This window comes from Echinops telfairi, unplaced genomic scaffold (assembly GCF_000313985.2).
Source record: "Echinops telfairi isolate 266 unplaced genomic scaffold, ASM31398v2 ScPeMD7_1713;HRSCAF=2227, whole genome shotgun sequence".
Lineage (NCBI taxonomy): Eukaryota > Metazoa > Chordata > Mammalia > Afrosoricida > Tenrecidae > Echinops > Echinops telfairi.
Genome location: NW_022105611.1, coordinates 9,331,642 through 9,356,096, shown reverse-complemented (window position 1 = coordinate 9,356,096; position 24,455 = coordinate 9,331,642). Strand labels below are relative to the sequence as shown.

At 39.6% G+C, this 24,455-nt stretch overlaps 1 protein-coding gene across 14 annotated transcripts in view; it reads right to left on the bottom strand.

Annotated features, from left to right (window-relative positions):
- DLG2 (discs large MAGUK scaffold protein 2) overlaps positions 1–24,455 on the bottom strand; it is a 1,827,487-nt gene that overhangs the window by 838,299 nt on the left and 964,733 nt on the right. For 3 of the 14 annotated variants that reach the window (XM_045293132.1, XM_045293135.1, XM_004708862.2), the window contains exon 1: positions 13,928–14,380. The exons of 10 other annotated variants lie outside the window; for them this stretch is intronic. In XM_045293132.1, the coding sequence (XP_045149067.1) occupies positions 13,928–14,236 (309 nt within the window). In that variant the 5' untranslated portion in view covers positions 14,237–14,380. Of the gene's footprint in view, positions 1–13,927; positions 14,381–24,455 lie in introns of those variants that run through there. One more of the 14 variants, XM_045293137.1, reaches the window with a different exon arrangement.

Sequence of the window (24,455 nt, the reverse complement as noted above, 5' to 3'; positions counted from 1 at the left end):
GGAACTCCCCAGCCTACTTTGCCTACTCAATCTATTTTCTCCTCACGAATTTTAAAGGCCTCATTTTTGATCATTCATAAATCATAGAAGGCCTTATCCTAGCACTGTTGGCCATTGGTAGTTCAAGGGTAGGATTCTTAACGTTCACTTGGGAGACCATATTCAATTCCCAGTCAGGGTCCTCAGGCACGGCCACCGCTTCTCTGGCAGAGGGTTTGTGTGGAGCTGAACAGGTTTCAGTGAAGCTTCCAGTCTAAGAAGAACTAGGAAGTCTAAGGACTAGCAATCCAATTCTGAAAAAATAATCAGTGAAAAAGCCCTGTGGATCTCAACAGTTTTATCTGCAAATGATCAGCCACTTGATCCATCAGGACTGGGAAGTATTTTATGCCGTTGTATGTGTTGTTGTCATGAGTCAGAGGCTGACTTGACTGGCATCGAATAAGACCCCCAGAAGCACGCTTGGCACTAAATAAGTAAGACATCATCTGTATTGGCAAACAGCATTTAAGAGGCAGGTGAAAGAAACATATGAGTAGGCATAATGTTAATGGAAAAGCAGGAGCATGTACAGTATCCGATGGGAGCCCAGAGGATGGAGGGCCTCCAGGAAGGTAACACTGGAGACGAAGTCTTGAGTGATAAGAACAACGAACTCTGAGGAGGGGTTGCAGACTCCTTAGAGACTAGGAAAGTAATGAGCAAGGGTTTGGCAAGAGACTGCATGCTGACTTCAGTGAACAGTGAGCTGTGGGTAGTGATGAGAACGCCATGGGGAGTCACTGGACCTGGGGCTGAAATGACATTATGGGGCCCAATGGCACACAAAATTGAATAGACACTGAGTTTCCTTTTATAAACTAGCATGTAGCAGACAGCGCTCCATCAGACCCTTGTAGATAGGTCCTCCTAATGAAAAGGATTTCATCATCACAGACATTTAAGAAATGCTCCACACACCAATCTCAGTTTCTTTGAGGGTGAAACTCTCCCCATGGCTTTGAAAAGTTCTTCAATAAAACATACATTGTTCAATGTGTTTAAACAAACATAGGCCATCCACAACATTTCCAGACATACAGGGCCTTCTCTGCAAAATCAGATTGCACTTAATGTCAAGCACTACTTTCAATGATTTGGAGTTTTTTAAAGATTTAAATCAGTCAGCAATATAAATAGAAATGATAATTAAGATAAATTTGGCAACATTCAGTGTACATGAAAGGGATCTAGGAAGTTAACGGCTACTGCAAATATTGTATGTGAGTGATAAACATCTATACTTAAACACTGAGAGTGATATTGTATGTATATATATATGTATATGAATATATATGTGTATATATATGTGTGTGTGTGTGTATATGTGTGTGTATATATATATATATATATATATACCTGAAGAAATCTCAGATATGATTTTATCTATTCTGATGATCAACTAGTAAGGACTTCCCTCCATCTTTTGATGTGGCAAATTGAATGATTAATAAAGTTCATCTTTTTCCACTTGTAGGAAATATAAAAATTATAAACCTGTAGGAATTTCAAAATATGATGTGCATTTTTACCCATAAGCTCAAGAGTTTCTGTCCTCAACCGACTTATGGATCTCAATCTATTTCACTGTCACTTTTCCATTTAGCCCTTTGAAAATGATGTCCTCTCCTGTCCTAGCAAATAGATCACCCTCATATTTCAGGGAGGTCATTTGTCCTTTTCTTTAGAATCACCAGGGGACACCCAGTTTTGATCAAAGAAATCCAGAAAGTTACTGGCATCAGCATTGTGGGGAGGATGGTTTTACCAAATTCAAACTTCATACATCAACTCCAGGATTTTAGATTTGTTACTTTTATGGATAGATTCCCTCCATTTTAAGACATGTATTTTAAGACATGCAGACTCAAATTCATCCTCAGATCTGTTTATCAGCTTAATAAAATTCTTAGCAAGATGAAATCATACTATATAATAGCTAGGACATTTTCATGATCGTTTCCCTTTCCAGTCGACTTTTTGAGATACGTTTTCTTCAAGATTTATTACTGCCAATTTAATGCCCATTTTACACTACTCTGAAAACTCCATTGATAGAGGCAGATAACCTATCTATTTCTCTCTGTTGGACTACATTTCATCTGCCACTTAATTTAATCTTTCGCACACAGATCAATGTAAAAAGAAGAGTATTCAGCTCTTCTCCTCACATACAAAAGCACAAGAAAGGGGTTACAAGGGAAAGCAAGGGCATTTGCTAGGAGGATGGTCAGGAGCTGCTCTACTCTATTTTAGAAAGTTGGACATTTCTCTTAAGGAACTACTTTTATGAGCCCACCATCGGTCTGCCAGCTTGCCATCCTGTGGTGGCTCAAGACAGAACGATGTTTACACGTGTTTCATTAATTATGAAAAGGCACTTGAATGTGTGGATCAGAACAATGAGGGTTAATATCACAATGAAAGGAAATTACAGAACACTTCATTGTGTTCATGCAGGGCACATACATAAGACCAAGCAGCAGTGGCTCTAATGGAACAGGAGATACTGAATAATCTGAAACGAGGAAAGGCGTGCACCATGACTATCTTCTCACTGTAAATTGTTCAGTTTGAATGCTGAGCAAATAATCTCAGAAAGTAGACCAGAAGAACGTAGCATCAGAATTGGAGAAGGGTTCATTAATGTGTAACATGCAGATGATATAACCGGCTGTAAACCAACAGGACTTGAAGCATTTAGTGTTGAAGATCAAAAACACAGTCTTCAATGTTACAACTCAACGTAAAGAAAAATTCTCACAATCCTACTAATAAACCATGACAAAGGACTGAAATTGTCAGGGGTTTTATTTTACTTGGAGCTGAAATCAAAGCTTATGAAAAGAAGCAGTCAAGAAGTCAAAGGCCATGCTAGATTGGCAAGTCTGCTGTGAAAGACCACTTTCAAGTGTTAAGAGCAAAGAAGTCACTTGTGGATGAGAGAGCGACGGACCTGCCCAATGGAATTTTCAACTGCCACACATGAATGCGAAATCTGGATAATGAATAAGAAAGAACATTAAAAAATTGATGTATTTGAATGATGGTATCCGTGAATATACTGATACACTCACTATACTGTGGACACCAGAAGAACAAGAGATCTGTCTTGGAAGAAGTACAGACAAAAGGCAAGGAGTCCTTGTGGGAAAAGAATGTCTGGAAACTGGTGTGGTGGCCACTGTACAATTCTACTTGACGGGACAGACTATGAAGTGATACATGTATTAAATCCCAATTAATAAAAAAAGAAAGAAAAAAGAGTATTTTCTAGGGGGGATAAAAAGGCTAATTAGAAGTAAAAATGGTCAGACTTTAGCTGATACTCCTTGGGCTTTGGAGAGATCAGTGCCTAGAGAAAGGCAGCATCTTTATTAAAGCAGCGTGTCCGTGAACAAAAGGAGGTGCTTCCATGAGAGAGGTTATACAGTGTCTGCAGGGATGGGTCAAAAATGACAACCACCACAAGGATGGTACAGCAGCGTGGTGTTGTGCTCTACACAGTCGCTTTGCGTCAGAGCTGCCACAACTCCAGTTGGTACGTTCATTCATCCATCCGTTCAGCGAGCCATCCAGGAAGTGCACAGATTGAGCGCATGCAGTAAGATTTGAGGAAGGCAGAATCTGGGGAAGGTGGAACCCTCTCAGAGAAGGACAACAAGCATTTTTCACCAGTGGAGAATGATAGAAAGAGGTCAGGTCATAAGGCGGGAGGGCTTGTGAAAGGAAGGGCATTTGTGCGACCTGGAGAGTAAAATCCCTTCATCCAGCTGTGGTTCTCACAGTTCTCGGTTATTACATTGCCAACAGTGCGATTAGGTGACCCAAGAACACTTTAACAACTGGCTATCGTCACATGAAAAATTATCACTCCCATTCATCAAAAGCGAATTAAAGCAGAAATGGCTGCCGATCTTAGCCTAATACATTCATAAAGATTTGTACAAAGCTAGAGCCAGCAAGAGTGCAGAAAGAAAGACATGTTCATTCACTTTGGGGACGAGGGAATTTGTTAGTTGACCATAAGCTCTATGGGGGAAGCAACCAGCTTTTTTTCACCTATACTCACTGAATAATAATACAGTGTCTTGACATGTGAGAAGTGTTCAATAATTAATTGTTGAATGAGTATATACTGAATGTCTATGCAGGCATTGTGAGTTTTAAAACAAAACCCACACCCTTTGATTCATTGGTTCCTTTACTCAAAATTTATCTTCATGAGAAATGTGGTGTAAGGTGCATGCACACTGAGTTTACTTCAGTCTTGTATATATTAACAAAAAGGGAATAAATAAATGAAAATACTGCCACTGAGTTGATTCCAACTCATACACATCCTATAGGACTAAGTAGAACTGCCCCGTTGGGTTTACAAGGCTGTAATCATTACAGACATGTGCCACTTCTTTCTCCAAAGGAGCAGCTGTTGGGGTCCAGCCCCAGGCCTTGAGTTAACACTTGAACCTCTGCACCCCCAGGCTTCTTGAGGATTTACAGCTGTCACATAGGGCCAGTGTGAGTCAAAATAGACTTCACAATGCATTTCTCAACACTCAGAGAACTGCAAGACAAGCAATAAGACATGATAAAACTAGGGACTTCTTAATACATAGCTTTGGGAAAAGAATCCGTTTCGTTTTTTGGCTGCCCCCTCCTATCTCCCAATAAAGCAGAGGCTTTGCCTTGGCCTCTAATTTCTAATTGGAAAAAAACAAACAAAAAACTAGGGACTTCAGTTAATCATTAATGGATCAATATTATTTCAATAACAAATGTATCCTACAAATGAAAGTTAATAACAGCAAGAATAAGAACTTTATTGTTGTACACTTGTTCTATAAAATGGGAACTAGGCTAATATATTTATTAAAATAGCTTATATTATTAACTTTTCATTTAATACATGTATGTAAATACATATGGTGTCGATATGTGTGACCTGCCAATAATAAATATCATAGAACCCTATCTGTACATGTGGAGCCAAATAAAAGTACTAAAAAATACCAAAATATTAAGTGTGCATAACTGTGAATGTAATTACAGGCACATTTAGATTTTTTTATTAATATACCATTGTTCTTGTTCTTAGGTTTCATTTCTTAGCAAACCTCCACACAACAAACAAAACCCTGCTGTTCATACACCAGCCTCACAATTACGGTGATGTTTGAGCCCATGGTTGCAGCCAGCCAGTCATTCCCCTTCCTGAAACATCTGCTCCGCTCTCTCTCCCAAACCTGATGGTCTCATCCGGGAGAAAGGACAGGTTTCTCCTTATGACATGTCCCCAGCATGTGGATCAAGTCTTACCATGCTGCTTCCAAGGAGCATTCTGGCCATACTTCTCCCACGGCAGATTTGTTTGCTCTTCTGCCAGTCCTTGTACTTTAAATATTCTTCATCAACAGAATTCAAATCCATCCAATTATTCGGTGGTCCTCCATATTCATTATCCATCTTTAACATGCACATGAGGTGATTGAAAATACATTGGCTTGGGGTAGGTGCACCTTAATTCTCAAAGTGACATGGGTGCTCTTCAACACTTTAGAGGCCTTGTGTAGAAAGTCAGCACAATGCAATGCCTCCTTGGAGTTCTTAACTGCTCTTGTGTAGGAATATAGCTCTCTTTCTCTCTCTCTCTCTATATATATATATAGATACACACACACACACACATATATATAGTCTATCCTTTCAAACTATGGAACTATATGTTTCATCATTAAAACCGTATAATCCAGTTGAATGTGGCATCTAATTTCTAAGCAGTGATTCCAATATTTTAGTATCACAGAATAAATTAAGAATTTGAATCAAGTTAATACACACATACATCTAAATAAATCTGTGTAAACAACCCACCCCCAACATGTGTTTGTGTTTAAATGGAGCTACTGTGGACTTTCAAATTGTCAATAATTTCCTTCTATTTGAATAAACAAGCAGTGTCCAAGGAAGCATTAGTCAAGAAATTACCTTGGGCAACTATGCTACAAAAAAGATCTTTAAATGGAAAAGTGGAGATTTCACTTTGATACCTAAAGTATGCCAGAGTTTGACAATCACCTCATATAAATCCAGACAAGGAGAGGGACAAGAAAAGATTCATTTAAACTGTAGTGAAGGCAAAGAATATGAAGTATTTATGGGAAACCCAGGAGTCTGTCAATCATTCTTAGAACGGCTGCAACCAGAACGCTCCATCCATGTGAGGTGGGCACAACTGTTTATGCTGGGGACGTGCCATGAGGAGAGACCATTCTCCTGACATCCTATTTGATAAAATGACAAAGAAGTAGTTGGGCTCCTAGTGACTGTGAGCTTTACTTTATGTTGAGGCTGTGAAGGCTCTCATTCTAAGTGGGGAAACTGAAGAGAAACAACTGCAATGCAAGGTGATATCCTAACGAGAGGTTAAATATGAGCTAAAATGGACTAATAGGACTTAAATAAGAGGATGTGCTAGAAAGAAGAGTTTCTTTAAAAGGGCTCTGATAAGCAGAAAGGTCTAGTACATTAGAGGGAAATAGAAAGCTGATAGTTTAATGCAAGGGCCAGCATTTTTTCTCTCCTATGAACCAAATAGTAAATATTTTAGGACTTTTTGGCCAGAAAAATCATTATCATTACTCAGCTTTGCCTTTGCAACAGGAGAGCATCCATAGACAATACAGAAACAAAAAGTATAGTTGTGCTCCAACAAAAATGGATTTATAAGTACTCTAATTGGAATAATTTCTACCTGTCGTGAAATCCCACTCCTGACTTTGGTCAGTACCAGAGTAAGATGAAAGACAGAACACTCCCAAACCAATCATTTCCAATAACTTCCATATGAAAATAAAATTTGATATGCCATGTGATGATCAAATAAAACCTTGTATAATAAACTTATTAAAAGTTTGTGAGATCAAGGTATCTGATGTTTTTACCATTGAGGATTACTTCATCTTGAGTTTATGGAAAGGAGACAAATTGTCTCCTTTGCTTAGTTGGGGACGCCGGGTACAAGTATAGACACAGAAGAAAGGTCATCATGATTCAAGAGCCAGGAACGGCACCTGCTGCGCTTGTGGGTTTTCCCAAACTGGAAATAACCACTGGTAAAACTTCAAACAATGCAATGCACAGTGGTTCCTTGATTTGAATAGGAATTGTATTCCTAGAAAACTCAACAATTATTAAAAAGAGCCTTGGGGAAATGTTTGTATGTTTCTGAAAAACAAACTGGGTGTCATTTTAGGCTCCTCTTGTCGGAAAGAGTCACTTGCTGGTGTTTTCAAATCATCATGAATGTCCAGTGGCGCATGGAAAATTGTGCAGTGCTGGGGACAATTATGTAAGGAGTCCTGCTGGTGGTACCGGCTGTGAGATGGTCAGTCATGCTAACGGCAAAAGGAGACTTTCGGCTCCAGGAAACATTTCCAATCTTAGAAATCTTAGGGTTACTATGAGTCAGAATTGATTCGATGGCACTGAGTTGGGGCAATCCTGTATTGTGCAGGAATACTTTGCACATTACACATCATGTAGTATACCCCTAAATGCCAGTGTCATCCCCAATTATTATCAGTAGAACCCATGTCCACACGTTTTGAAAATGCTTTATAGTTGTTCTCTTCTCTCTTTCCCTCCTTGGGGCCTGTTGGTCTGAATTCTGAGGGAGTAAAGATCAAGTTTATGTGAGTCTTTATATACTTCCCAACACTGAACTAATAATTGTATGAATCATTTTGTATGTCACCAAGTGTGTGATACGAAGGCTTAAGAGCTCAGAAGCCACCTCCGTTCTGAGTTCAGAGACACAGACACATTCTTCCACACACGGAATGACCTTGATCGTGTGTCTTATTTCTCCTAGCTTCCAGTGTCTTCTTTGGAGCATGGACTCCATGAGCCCAAAGGTCCCATCAGGCTGAGATGGTTATAAAATAGCTGTATGCCTTTGGGCATTTAAAAGAGTGGAACAAAGTAGAGAAGGGTGAGACTAAAACCCAGGTGATGCTACAAAGGATCAAACAGTATCAGAAAAGGGAAAGGACCATGGATATGATGGTAGTAAACAGAGATTTGATTCTTAAGATGATGGGTACGTAGATAGAATATGTGTATTAGATGTACTATATTTGCCAGTATGATACAGTGCTCACTTTCAGACTAATTATAAGGCATTGCATATGCTTATTTTGTGTCATATTTACAGTATATGATTTTCAACTTCTTATCCCAAGGTTTTTAAGCATTAAATTCATGTCACAAGTAAACATATTAGACCATATCCGAGGGACATGTGTTTAATTTTGGTTCTGTGCTGGGAGAATCACCTGTAAGTGTTCACAGCAGAAGGAACCTTCCAAGACTGAACTCACCCAGGGTTCTTGGGACCAGAAAATTAATTAGAATAAGAATCATCCAGGATTCTGCTAGGGGTTATCAGTCCTAATAGCCACAATAAAAGCTCAAATCCCTAAGGAAATACCTAACAAATTTGAGAATTCCCCTGGGTTATTCTCCTACCTCTTAAGGTACTGAAAACTTTCTGCAAGATGTGATAAAAGCAAGAAGACAGACTGTATTTGAAAGCAATGCTGTTTTCATCTGTGTTGCAGTCATGGGAAAGTCATTCCCAAACGTCATTTTCACATTTGTAGAGTAGGGATTATATCACAACTGTCGTGTGCCAACAAAAGTCAGAGAATTGACAAATCTAGAGACTGTAACCGAGTGCTTCACACATTGTGGGCACGATGGGTCCTCGAGGAACACTAAGTCACTTTTGTTGCAACCCTAACCTCTCTGCTCTAGACCTCTCTCCTTGTCCTGCCCTGGAAATGCTCTGCTGATGTCAGCATTCAGCAGTACACGGGCCAGGAGTGTTGACAAAGTGGCTCCGGGTTGGCAACTAGAATGCCTCACCCTTGACTTCCTTTTGCTGTGCATCTCTTACCCCCTCTTCTCTTCCCCTTGCCCATAAGAAACCAGAGACTAGGACATCCTTTTCTTCTTTGATAAGGTTATCTACTCTGTAATGAATTAATTGAAGCCAGTATAGAGTTAAAACCAGCTGGAAGGGCTTTCTGGCGGGACATGACCCGAGCCTTAGACTTTAGCCCCAGGCAACCCTTCTTCATGAACAAGAAAGTCTCTTGCACTCAAGTGGCTGCGGACTGCTGTTTCTGGAGGTGCAGCACACACAGCGCGAGGGGAGATTACAGAGCTCGGCTAAACACTTCAAATGCAGCTGTTGTGGTGGTATGTTGCCGGGAACATCCTTCAACATCTCTCTACCTGTGAAAATGGCTTATGGGAATGCTACTTCATCAACATAATTCAATTTTACATTTTTTTTAAAACATGGACAGTTGTAAATCTCTGAGAACCCTGAAGGACAAATGTCATACCACCATCATGTGGCACAGTGCCAAAAGGTTTGGAACCTCATTAAAAGTAAGACATGAAAAAAATAAATGAAATAAATTTAGTGAGCGAACTGGAAGTCCTAATGAAAGACTAGCTTACTGTTGATTAATTGTATGCATAATAAGTTATTCAGGTTCAAAAAGATAATTTCTATATTATTACCACGAATTATCTCTACTTACAGAGTACTTGTTTTATTGTAAGCATTACATTTAGCTCTTTATATAGATTATTTCCCATCCTAGTCACATTTCCCCTCAGCAGGCCATCTCATTCCAGGTTTCACAGAAGAAAAGAAAGAGGCCTAGAGTTTAGCAAGTAAACTCACAAGGAACTGTTAAGTTCAAATTTAAGACAGTCTAGCTCTGAACTAGAAACTCCAGTGTCCCCTATTAGTTGATGGGAATCAACGGACAGAGACACAGATTGTTAGCACTCGGTAAACCCTTAGAGTGAAACCATGGAAAACTAGTTTTCACAGAAATAGGAAAAGTGGGGCATGGAATGGTTTGGTGGTTGTGAACTCAATTACATAGACCAGCAGTTCTCAACCTGTGGGTCGCAACCCCTTTGGGGTCAAACGACCCTTTCACAGGGGTTGCCTGATTTATAACAGTAGCAAAATTACAGTTATGAAGTCGCAACAAAAATAATGTTATGGTTGGGGCATCACCACCACATGAGGAACTGTCTGAAAGGGTGGCGGCATGAGGAATGTGGAGAACCACTGACAGAGAATGGCGGAGTTCACACTTGCACCCTTAGGTGATTTCATGCTGCTGATTCACTGAAGTCCTTGTAAAAATCCACCAGGCCCTCTCTGACCCTTCCCCTTCTTCATCCCTTCAGCGTATAATGTTCTGGAACGGAACCACATGAATGGGCAGTTTCGTAAGTTTTTTGCAGTTAGCTCCAAGAGTTGAAGTATCTTTGTCTACTTGACGAACCCCTTGTTTTTCAAAACTGAATCCAATTCAACCCAAGTGTTACCCTCTCAGCGAAGCACTGACTTCCACAATCAGGTATAATTAAAGAATAGCTTAACAATAGCCAATATTTACGATAAACTTGCTATTTGCTTATTCATTCATTCAATAGATATTGAGTGAACATCCATTATATCAGCACTGTGGTATACTTATACATAATCATTCTTCACTGTAACCCCAAGAGGTAGGTACTATTTTTATTCGCATGCTATAAAACAGAAACTTAAAGCCTAAAGAGGCCTTGTCTAAGATCTTAGGTTCTTGTTCCTCAAGGTCCCTGTGTTCTTCAGCACTCTCAAACTTTGTTTCACTTTAAAATTATGATTTGTGGTAAATCCTTTGTGTATAACAATAAATTTGCTAGATGTTAGATCTCACGGTATTTGGTAAAGTCGGAAATGATAAGGGTGGCATCTACTTTGTTTACTATTGTATCCATAGTGCCTGGCAGAATAGTTCACTATAATGTTTGTTGGACAAACTAGGAATGAATGAATGAATGAATGAATAAGCAAAGAGTACTTGCTTTGAACTCTGGCCTCAGTGTCTCAGATCAGTCTGCATAGGAAGAAATGCCACGTAAGCAAAATGGGCATGCTTCTTCCCAAGGCCCAAACTATTATCCTAGATGTGTATTTTAGAACTCATTTCAGGACACTATAATTTTCCATTTTTCTTACCTATTATTATGGTTATATTAATTCTACATATTCAAATGAAATGAGACTTTATTTGAACAAGGAAAGGAGTTGTTTTTTAGATCAGTTGAAGAACAACATAATAATAGAGTCCTGCTAGGACACGGGACCCCAAATAACAGGAATATGGCCAAGAGCCTTGGGAAAAATTCAAGTCATTCTCAGAGCCCTCCTTCTTTTACAGCAGCCAGAAATCACACTGCTGATTTCCACATAACAATCCAAGGATCTCAGAGAGCAGGATTCCAGCTCCTGACACTCAACAAACCTTGGGCACCTTCTGTTCCATATGGGTGCCCCTGGGCTATTCTGAAACATGCACTATCCTTATTACTTTATCAAGGCTATTAATGCTTGCTATCATTAGCCTCCATCTATCCTTGGTTTTTCAGTGTTCCTCGGGATTACTTTGAGGGGTAAAAATAGTGTCATAAAATTATTAAAAATCCTTAATTTTAATGGACACAAGTACATACACTTAGATTTCATTTTGTGATAATACACATTGGTGTATATGGCACAGATATCTATCTTTACAATATAGTCCACAGGTGTGTTTGTGTGTGTGCATGTATGTACCTATTCTTTAGCATATAGAAGGAGTAAAATATTCTATATGAAAATGAGGAAAAATTATTTGGGATAACAATACTTTCCAAGTGAAAAAAGAAGTATAGAATTTCTATTCTGTATATGTATGCATATGCATGCTTATATGTGTTTATGTTTACATATGTATAAATATAAATGAAAACCTGGGCCAATAAATACTAATACATGCAAGTAGTTAGGTAATTATAGAGATATTTAAAATACATATATTGCAGTGTATATACAAATGCACATAGAGACATTTAAAAGTTTACTCAAAATAATATAGTTCAAAAGAGGACCAGAATTGAGGTGAGGTTATGGGAAAATGACAAACCTAGCACACTTTTATAGCACTGAGATATTATAAGGGTAGAATTGTCAGGTGATTGAGGAGTGTCACAATATCAAAAACCCTAAAAGACATAATAAGCTGTGTCACTTTTTCTCAGCTCCAAACAAAGTATACCTAAGAGGGAGGCTATGCAGAGCTGAGTCCAGGGAAATGGCAGCTGCCTCAATTTACTACATTCTCCCATATCCCGGAACCCCTGAAAGTTAGCCACACAGCAAGTTCTATTTCTTTAAAGTATTACACAGCTAAACTAAGGCAAGTAGGAGACTAAGTTAATAAAAAACACAAGAAGGAAAAAGTTTTCTCTCAGTAAAAATATCCATGGCTATTCCATTTGAGATTTTGATTTGTGAAGTGTTCCCTTATGAAATGAAAGGTCTCTTCCCCACCATCAACCTGGGAGGAAAAGGATTATAATAATGAAGCACGTTTCCTTTCTGCATTCTGTACACAATCCCTAAATTAGATGTTACAACATATACTTCATTTGCCTAGGTGTGCCTTGAAAAAGAAACCGGAATAAATAAAGATGAATATCTAAGTGAATTTGTCGAAGAAAATAAAGTCCTGACAGTTATTGATGACTGTTTTGTTTAGAAATCACATTGATTTTCAAAAACAACCGTCCTTCTAAATGTCAGGTTCCGTTTCAAGCGAATACTAATGTGGTAGTATGGTTCTGACTTAAATCAAGATGTGGAGATGCTCTGGCCCCTAAAGCTTGTCTTACAATTTCATGGCAATGAGTCAAAAGCCATAAACATATCCACATATATATAATTCCATTATTAAGAGCTAGTGATGTGTAGCATACTTAGAAATACTTTAAAGGAATATTAAAATCTCAAATGTCCTCTACACAGCTCAGACCATAATACTTAATCATAATATGCACTTTCCAATGATATGGAAATCAAGAAATTACTTTTTATTCTGCAACCTCAGCTTTTCTTTCTTCAATGCCCATTTAAGAACAGAGGTAAGATTCTGTGTTCATGACAGAGATTGCACATAACATGTATTTGTAGTTCATAGCATTTTCAGGAAGGTGTTGTTCTCCTTCGGTGGGAGGTAGGGAGGAAAAGCCGATTTCATTTATGATAAAATGCTAGCAGTTTGGGACAGACAATAATAACCTAGGGATCAAATTCCTCTGTCCATCTGCTTCAGAAATTGAATACAGGAGAGAGAAAAAGTTACAGCTTTTAATATAAATAGCATTGCTTTACTATAAGTAAATAAATGCCATTATTTGATTCTAAGGAGCATCAGCATGTTCTCTAAAGCATTTCTTTAGTTGGCATAATGGACTATTTAGCACAAATTTTCTCCTCCATAACCCAAAAGGTACACAGTACTAGAGGAGTATAATTAGAGGTGTACCTGCAAATCACTATTTTTGATAATTGGAGAAATAGTCTTTGATTTGTAAAAATAAAATCATTTTGGAAAATCATTTCAAGAATCTTCTTGAAAATGAAATAAAACTAGCCTGGGCAGAAGAGGAAAAGTTAATCATGATCAAAAGTTAAACGTGCCCACTGAGGACTATGGTACATGCTAAACCCTCTGAGGCTAGAGAAGTTGAATTGGGCGGTCACCGAAGGAAAGTGAGCACGGTGTCCCTCGACATGCCCCGCCCCAGCAAAGGTGTGAGCCCACAAACAGGTGAAAATGACCGGTTTTCTTGGTCTACCCCGCCTTCCAAAACGCCATTCCCAGTCAGCAAGGAGGGTTCAGCAAAGTTCCTAGACCACTCTAGCCTCACACAACTTGCTCATAGTTTCTGTTCGACCCAGGGAAAGTCAGAAGAAAAGGCTCACCTGTGCAGGGCTGAACCAACCGTGTGGACAGGCACAACGCTCCCCACAAGTCCCTTTGCCCTTGGTGCTGGTCTTGTGCGGGCTTTTCCGCACACTGTCCCACAAGGTGACCAGCTTGGTCCTGTTTGAAGCTGGTGCCCCAGGTCCTGCGGAAGGCATGGTCTGAGCACTGTACCCGAGTCCCTGAGGGCTCCTCTGCCAGCCACAAGCACAGTGGGCATCACTGAGCAGCGTGGGTGCGCTCCTGCCGGCATCCATCCCCTCGGCCCCTCGGCAGCAGCTGGGTTGCTTGGGGAGGTATGCATTCATAGTGCACTGATGGCTACTATTTCCTCTGGTCAGCGCTGCACAGGACTGCTCCCTGCGCACACCCCTTTCTTCCAGGCAGTTGTAAAAGTGTTCTTTCCCCCTGTGGATCCCTCAGTGTCTTTGACAGCTGATATAAGCAGTGCATCCTGGGAGCAGTGGGAGCACAAGAGCAGCTCCGCACAGCATTATCTGCGAGCTGGTAGCTCTTTGTCAATAGATGACTCAACTCACAGAGCAACTTGACAGTATCCCTGCTCTAGGCAGAAGCAATCAATGCTCCACACAGCTGGGCTAAGGGACTATACACTGTGTTACAAGCCCTTTTTGGCTAGAGCCCCACAGTCAAGAATATTCTTTGCATTTTGGCATTCCGACTGTTCCCTCCTCTCGCTGATTCCCACACAAAATACAGACCGCAGAAAAGAGAGTTTCTTATGGTAGTAGGAGCCTTTTTTTCTAGAAAGAATACATCTAGACAGAAGCCAAATAGCATAAGCAATTTAAAATGATGGGCAAGTTCACCTGTAAAAGAATTCCCCACCTTTATAAGAATGGCAGCATTAGAGAGCTATTTACATGGAGCCATATTAAGTCATATGATGAGTAGTAAATAAAAGCATAATTACATTAACTTTAAAGAATAGCAGTATAGAAAAAAACAGAGTTCACCACACTGTACTAGAGTCCCTTAAACTTTTAAAGCTTAATTAATTTTAGATCCTGGTTATATATTATAGCCCAAACATGTATTCTTTATGTTATAAACAATTATTAATTCCTTTTGGTTCAAAATAAGGTAATTTTCAAGGTTCAAAAATGATGAGTTGGCTTATTTAAAGCAGTATTTTTCCTTACCCCAAATTATTCCAAGGATTTCATTTCAAATGCTTCACCACAACAAATACACTCACCACAGAACGACTCTACATTTTAAAGTGAAAGACACTTCCAACTTTGCCATCCAGGATTTTGGTTTCCAAAGAGAAAACCTTCAAATTCTTTCACTAAAAAATGAGTGATATCTGTCCAATTTAAAGCAACTGCCTTCCAAAGAGTGCATGATTGCTTTAAAATTTTAGCTTGATCACTGAAGTCATACAAAAAATTTTCTTCCAGCAACAGGAACATACAGCATTTAGAATTCTTCATTCTGCTCGAAACTTTTGGAACCTTTGGCCAACATGTCTCTCCTTATCACACATTCCTAAGCAAATATTTGCATTAGGTTGGAAAGCAAGCTACCGTTTACAAAGACCCAAACAAAGGAACACATGACTTCATGAGCGAATTGTTTTATCTACAGACCTCCACATGCCACAGACACCTTCTCAGTAAACTGACTAAGTGCTGGGGTGTGTAAACCTAACATGTTCTACACTTCAACACTCACAGTCTCAGGTTTATTTCAACCCCTCTAGACCTACAGGAGAGAGTAGACCTACCCCCTGTGGATTTCTGATGTTGCCACATTTTATAGGAATAGAAAGCCCCGTCTCTATGAACACAAAGACTCTCCATAAAAATCACTGAAATTTAAAACTTCAGAAAAGGAAATGGATTATCTTTCCATTGTATCTTCAGAAAAGGACCATTTTGTAATTTCTGTGAGAGGTAATGATTCAAGTATGCTGTTTAGTACATACTAGAACACCTAATCTGAGCAACAGTGGCCCATATGCCTGAGTTTAAAGCAACATGTTTTTGGTGACTATTTTTCTCCAATGACCTATCACAGTAGCCATCATATAGCATGCAATGAATACATTTTGGGGTTTATGGATAGATTACTCAAGAGCCCAGGTTGCATTGTAGGACAGGTGTTGGGCTGCTAATCAAAAGGTAGAGGGTTCAAATCCACCAGCCACTCTTTATGAGAAAGTTGAGCTATATGCTCTGGTAAAGACTTAAGGTCTCTGACAGTCTTTATAGTTCTCTGCAAGTAAGAATCAATTCAAAAGCAGTGGGTTTGGATTGGGGCTGGGGGAATGTTTTCTTTTATAGTAGGAAGTATTGGAATTGGATGATTAGATCCACAAATGGAAAAATAGGGATCTAAATGACATTTTAAAAATAATATTTCACTCAGTAATGAGTAATTCTGTAGAAACTCATTATCATGTTCAAGTTAACTCCTGGGTTGATTTTGAGGCATTCTTGTTAAGAAAATTTGCTTTAAAAATATGAAGACTTTGAATAATGGGTGGAAGGAACAATGGCACTAATGCTTAGATTCTGAAAAAGAATCAAGGAGCCAAGATCAATAACCAAAGACAGTAAAATTGCAGCAAATAAGTCACCATATCAATGAGGGAAAAAAAAGGTGTGTCAAAATTCTCTATTTCTTTTCTTTTTTATACTTGATCAAGAGATAATATCCAATGGAAATTATGGGTCAAATTAAGTAACTTCAGAGTTCTCTAATGTCTCCATGGTTCATGACTACCACAAATCTTGATATGACCTGGCATTGCTACTCAAATGAGAATGTTAAGGAGTGATACGTTTGGCTCTGTCCAATCTTATCTAACTATAAATTATTCTCCAGCTTTTGGACATTACTACTCAAAGATCTACTAATATTTGCAGGGAATTCATATCCCAGTTCAACCCATTTACTCTCAAGAATCACTGGTTAGCCCCCCAGAAGAATTTACTTTAGAGGACAACACCGAAGCTGCAGCTCAGAGAGAGGGGCATGCCTGATCAGAGCACACAGGAGCAAATGAAGTGGAGGAAGAAAGAGCGGAGCACATCCTGGCCCACTAAGCCTGGAGGACGATATCCCCGCTCCGAACAGCCAATGCACAGGTTGGACCATATGGCCGCCCCACTATGAGACATGATGTCCCTCACTGACCCTATGGGGAACAACACTGGAGACAGTGCCGGGATTGGCCCAGTCTGACCCCACCAGACCAAAGCAACACACTAAGGGCATGCGGCAGAGCAGTGGGGGCAGCAGAGTAGGGAGGTCCTGAGGGAGTGCCAAAGATAGTCTTTGGGGTCAGAGCATGGCAACCCATCGGACTCGACTGGAGGACACTCCTAGAGGTCAACAAATAGACCTCGATCTATTTACAGGCTTTTCTTTTTTAAATTGTTTTCTTTTTATTTTCTTTTTTAATTGGTAAAAACAAATTTTGTCATTGGTTTCCTTTTTTGTCGGCTCGTTTGTCTCTTTGTCTTCCTATGCCTTGTTTTTGTGTGCATCTGGTTTCCAACAATTTTTTTTTCCTTTTTCTTTTCTTTTATCTCTGATGTATTTGGTTCTTGAGGGTTGTCCTCTTGAACTGGTGTTATGTTTTTCTGGTTTGTGTCTATGAAACCCAGATTGATGAACCTATACAGACAGCAAGTAGAATCAAGGTTCCTGGAGGGGACCGTGGGGGAGGGTTGGAGGTAAAAGGGGGAGATGATATCATGGAGTTAAAGAAGAAAGATAATGTTTTGAAACTGATTGTGTTAGCAATTATACAATATTGCTTGATGTGATTGAACTATAGAATGATATGCTATCCATATTACCTCCCAATAAAAAGGTTTTGGGGAGAAAAGGTGAGAATCAATCAAGAAAGTTGGTGTGAATCCATCCTGGTTTTACGCTTGTATAGACAGCTTGTACCCTGCCCGGTTCCCACTGGCCTCAGATTCACAGGACTCTGCACCCATGGGCCTGTGGTATCCCTGCTTCCCACTCCTGTTTCATCAGCTCCCGCTACATGAGTCTTACAAGGGCTTCTGCGAGCATCAGACTGGAAGGCTGAAGTTGGACTAGGCTGGGATGCCTTCTTGATATAAGGTTATTTTTTTATACAGATATTAATATCACTGGCTTTGTTTCTCTTGACAACCATGACTAAAACAGAGACCCTATAGTAAGCCCATTTCAAGTATTTATTAAAATTTTTTTAAGTTAGTATATTGAAAGTAATTACAGCCTTCTGTCCTAACCCCACCTCGCCCCGTACCCCCCAACTGCCACCCCCCCCTAGAAAGATTTGTCTTTTCAACATAAAATTTGGCTTTCCAAGTCTGAGGACAGATCACTTAAATGGATAAATATGTACAACTAACCCACTGTACTATGAGACAGACCCACTAATTATGGATAATCCAATTTGATTAACTGTAATTGGACAATTGCAATGACCAGGAGATGTCATAAAAATCTGGCCAAAGAAGAATTAGCAGTGAGCATCCTACTTATCATTCTGATTTAACATGGGCAGATGGTGCACAGGACAAAGGCTAGCTGGGATAGATCATATTGAACTCTCTTTGACCTAATACCAACTTCACCATACAACCACTACTGTAAAACGAAAGTTGAAAATTAATATCCATGTTCTATTTGTTTCATAAAAAACAAATAGCAAAAGAAGATCGCTGAACAAATTGTGCTGTACTAAAATACTAGACAGAATTTTCTTTTAAAATATAATTGCCTAGAATTCTATGTACATGGGAAATGAAAATATTCACTCTGAAAGGAGGGTTTAGTGCTTGCAAAAAAGATGACTGGGTAGCTGAAAACCCTATGAAGCCACAAGTAATGTGCTAAATAATCATAAAGTGCCATAAAATATTAGATACAATTTACCCTGATTTGAAGTTTACATAGTTCATTCTTGTAACTTCAAATACAGGGATGTTATGTTATAAACACTAACTAATATATATTTTTTTACAAATAGCAATCTTTGGCCTAGGTCATCTCTGGATTGAACCACATTTACCTTTTGAAGGGAGAGAAAAAAACCACATGATATTTTAGGTTTTCAAGTAATTTCCAAAAATAGTTCAAGTTAAGCATAGATCTTATCAAAAAACAAAACAAACACAAAATAGTCATGTGAAAATGTTCCATGCTATTGCTAAGTCTAGTCAAGTCAGGGCTGACTCATAGCAATCTTATTTACATAGCACTGTCCATGTTTACAAAAACACACACACACTGAAGTCCTGTGCCTTCCTTATGTGCCATCTAACCTGCTCTGGTTCACCCAGACGCTACGAAAAATAGAGAGAAATACAGCCTAGCCCTGCACCATCCTCTCAATTGCTCTTATATTTGAGCCCATGGCTGTAACCAGTGTGCCGATTCCATCTTGTTCAGTGCTTTCCTCTTTTTCACTGTCCTTTTACACCTAGCCTGGGAGGGAGGGGAAAATGAGGAGCTGATACCAAGGGCTCAAGTAGAAAGCAAATGTTTTGAGAATGATGATGGCAACAATTGTACAAATGTGCTTGACACAATGGATGGATTGTCATAAGAGCTGTACGAGCCCCCAATAAAATGATCATTTTAAAAAAATATTTTTGGTGTCTCAGCTGATATTCGGGCCAGCCTATACTTGAGTACATGTGGTACTTTCTACTTTACCAGGCAATATTAACATGTTCAAAAGACTTAAGAATAAGTCCTCACTTGTAAGAAGCATTCTGATGGTATTCTCCTAAGACAGATTTGTGCATTCTTCTGGCCTTGCATGCCTTCAATACCCTTCTCAATATGATAATTCATGAGTATCAATTCTACTTTCTCGAGCTTTTGCATGTGTGAGATAACTGAAAACTCCCTAGTTTGGGTTAGGCACAACTTAGTCTTCACAGCGATGTTTTTCATTTTTAACTTTTCTCTGAAATTTTTTGCAGTGGAATCAATACATCATTTGATTTTCTACTGACACGTCAATGGGCATTGATGGTGGACTCAAGTAAAATGAAATCATTCACAATTTCTATCCTTTCTCTGTTTACCGTAGTATTGCATAGTCATCTAATTGTGAAACATTGTGTTTTATTTTGAGGTGTAAATCACAATGAAGGCCATATAACCTTTGATCTTCATCACCAAGTGCTTTCAGAATGCTACACTTTCAAGAAAGCAAGGTTGTGTCATCGTATTTTGTAGTTGTCAATGGGTAGGTTCGGTTGTTGTTAGGTTCCAACTCATAGCGCCTTATGTCCCAGAGAAGCAAACACTTCCCACCCTCCCAGATGTCGCTCTGTCCGATGGAGCCCTTGCTGCCGTCACAGTGTTAATCCATCTTACTGAGGGCCTGTCCACTCTCAACTGACTCTCTGCTTTACTCTATCTATGAGTTATCTGTCAGTTTGTCAGACCCTGGTGGCTTGTGTGTTGATGTGATGCTGAAGGATATGTCACGGGCATAACGAATACCATCAGCATCACCTATGGTACAAAAGTGTGACAAGTGCACATTGAAGGGCATTACTAAGTATTTCTCCAATCCGGATGCTGAGTAATTTTTCATAGTTTAGCTTCTTGGATTATTTGATCAACATGCTGATTGAGTAACTATGATGAGAGGATACAACCCTGACACACACTTTCCGGATTTTAAACCACGCAGTATCCCCTTGTCCTGCTCAAACGATTGCCTCTTGGTCTTTGCAAAAGCTCCGTATGAGCACAGTATGGTCCAGAATCCTTAATCATTGCAAGGATGTTTGTCATGTCTTGTGAACCATTAAACATCTTTGCATAGTCAATAAAACACAAGTGAACATCTTTTTGGTGTTACCTGCTTTCAACCTAGATGCGTCTGAGAGTAGCAACCAAAACCCTTATTCCATGTCACGCTGTGAACTGGCTTGACTCTTTGGCAATGCCCTCTTGATGTACTATTAACTTATTTATGAAATCACCCTCAGCAAACTTTTATAATTGGGATAAGTATGGTAGTTTCTGATACTTGTTTTGTTCTTTTGGATTGCCTTTCTGAGCAATGGGCACCAGTATGAATTTATTCCAGTTGGTTGGCCAGTTAGCTATCTCTTTTTTTTTTTTTTTGCATAGACAAATGGTCATTTCCAGCACTGCATTAAATTGTTGAAACACTGCTATTGCTATTCAATTCCTTGAGCCCTATTTTTTACCAAAGCCTTCAGTACAACTTGGACTTCTTTCTTCAATACCATTGATTCTTTATCTTATGTTACCACCTAAAAGGGTTGGACATTGACTGGTTCTTTTTACTCAGAATTTCTCAAGCTAGGGGAAAACAATTCAAACTTGAGCTGTAATATGAAATTATGTGTAAAATATTGACTACACAGGAAGCATCAAAAACGATGGACCGGAACACACTCAGTATGGAAATACACATGACTAATTGTCTGACCGAAACTAGACATTTGACAAAATAAGTAGAAAAAAAATTTTAAGTGGCTAATATAGTCACTTAATAATGAATACTATAGTCACTTAATAGTAAGAATATAGTCACTTAATAATAAATTGTCACCAATGTAGACTTGGGTTGCTGTTGATGAAGAGTAGTTTAAGCTGAGGTAGCTATAAGGCTAACTTGCAGATGGTTTTCAGGAAATGTACATGTATTATATTCAATATACTTAGTAATATTGCTCTTACAGAAATCAGAGTGCTGGTAATGTGAGATTTCTTAATGCTTCTGAAAGGAACACTGGAAAAAAGCTCATATTCACTTATAATTCACATGTGTAGCATTTGAATCTCAGCACTATTGTCACACAGACAAGAAACGTGTTTTCATCCTTCAGGATTAAACTAACCAGGCTGGCGGAATATTCCGTTACACTCTCCAATACGTAGATACTGATTTGTGTAGATATCCTTCTCATTGATCTATTTCTCTTCATCGCCATGACAACCTTCCTAGTCAAAGATAGCACAGCTTCTCTGTGGGAGTTTCACCCTGGTCTCTGGTGTCCTTCTGTGCTTCAGTTCATTGTCACGCAGCAGCGGGAGTGACTCCCACCTGCTTGACACCTGCAGAGGGTGTCTCATTCCCTGAGGGTACTGCCCACCCTCCTGAACCCGCCTGTGAGCTCCTTGCTCCTGCTCAGGGTGGTCTGCCCTCACTGCCTCCTTTGCTACAGCTTCACCCACACAGTCCTTGCATGCCTTTACTCAGTCCTACCTCCTGGCAAGGTCCTTGCTATGTTCCCATTTCAATCTTTGCATAATTAATTCCTTCTCACCTTCCTTTAGTTGCTGCACCAAAGACACGTTCTTAAAAAAAAAAAAAAGGCCACAGTCAGCTAGTTGCTTCAAACTCATGCTACAGGACAGAGAACTGCTCCTTAGGATGGTCAAGACTGTACATCTTTATGGGGTCAACCAGTTTCATCTTTCGCCCACACAACGGGTGGCCGATGGGTTTGCCTTGAAGTTATTCACTCATCACTCAAACCAACTTTACTGCTATTGCATTTCCCCCTCGAACTATATCCATTGTCACCAAGTGGATTCCAATTCATTGCAACCCTCTATTGGGTCTCTGAGACCATAAATCTTTACAGGAGCCAGTGGCCTCTTCTTTCTTCCATGGAGTGAGTAGTGGGTTTAAACCACTGACCTTTGGGTAGCAGCCCAATGCTTATCCTACAATACCACCACCAGGGACCCTCAAAAACAATTTCCAAATACACAGTTCTACAGTCTGAGAAGGAAGGTAGCTTATTATGCTGTATGGTCGCAAGGCAAGTCTTCTTATCTAGGTTGCAACCACATTAGCGTCCCTTTTCTTCAGACATGGCGAAGTTCTCCTTCCCCTTCAGAGCTCAACTCAAATGTTAGCTCCTCAAGAAAGCATGTCTTGAATACTGGCCCCCTTTTAAAATATATCATCTTCCCACTAAACCTTTATTTAGCACCTGTGCTTCTGTATTACAACACTGGTTGTCTTGAAAACAACTATTATGAAATTGGCTATTTAATGTCCATCTACCAAGCAGAGGGTAAAAATTGTCATAAGAGCAGGAAAGGGATACTCTTATTATACATAACAGCAACCTCTGAACCCAGCACAAAGCCGGTGGGTAATGTTCATTGAAAGAAATTCAGTAAGAAAGGAGAAAAATACATTTTAGTGGTCTTATCAACACTGGTAGAATTCTGGTCTGTATTTAGAACAACATAAAATAAATAAGCATTTTCATTTAAAAACCAAAATAGCAATATGTTCTCAAGGTCAGCATTTTAATGGCACATTCAAAGCGGCTGACTGGCGGAAGTGTGCAGCTCACTTTTTGAAGGTATGCGCTAGTGATCTTGCAATACTGAGTAAACTGGAACCGCTTCTGTTTATTCTGCAAAATATTCATTCATAAAAGCTGCATTTCCTGACAGCTGTGCTTTTCTCTCTCAAGTACTCTCCTTTTACACAGTTAGAGCAAAAGGAGAAGTGGTTCCCTAAGTGAGAAAGCCAGGCATTGGTAAAGCAGGCAGGAGCCCCCAGACTCCAATGACCGGTCACAGTCCTCTTTCTTATTCATACGCTAAAGACAATGGTGATTTCATAGGATACTGAACAATACGCATCAGAGTAGAAAGGCATGTTGTCACCTCCCCTGTCTCCCAACATGTCCTTAAACAAAAACACAAGAAAACAATGACTAGCGTTCTTATCCTGAATAAGGGTCTTTAGTTCTTAACACAAACTACAGCACTGGGTTCTGAGCTCTGTGCCTTTGAGACATCAATAGGCTCTTGTTCAATCTTTAATCAACTTGACATTTTATTTACATATTTAAATTGTATTGATTTCAACAGCAAAGGACTAGGGGACCCAATCACACGGTGGAACCTAATACTAAATAACATTGGGATATGATGCTTCCCAAAGTCTTTTCCCCTTCTTGCCATGCTAAACATTCTACCAGTTACCAGGTACGGTAATGCAGGGGACTATGGGGATCCTGGAAAGGGTGTGAGCACTTGCCATCAAATGCTGAATCCCAACAAAGAGGAAGTACAAAAATAATGCTAAACCCTGCCTTGAAGTAAGTTCTGAGCCATAGCAACCCTATGCCTGGTTTCCAAGGCTGTAAACCATTATGGGACCAGACAGTCTCATCTTTCTCCAGAGGAATAACTAATGCATGTGGACCTCTGATCTTGTAATTGGTTTGCTGCCCAATGATTACCCAACAACTTTACCAGGGCTCCTGTGTAAATAAAAAATGAATAAAAAACAGTGTAGTGAGTCACAATGGAGAAAAGAGGGGAGGAACAGGGAGGCAGAGAGGGTGACGGAAGGGTAGAAAACAAAATGAAAGAAGGAAAGGCGGAAAAGGAGTATCATAAAAGATCACTCCCCCAAAGGACCGGACAGCACAATCATGTTGAATGTGCTGCATCCAGAGAGGACCAATATCAATGGCGCTTCCTTCAGCTGTGATGCAGTCTGTCTGCGCCAAGGAGCCCTGG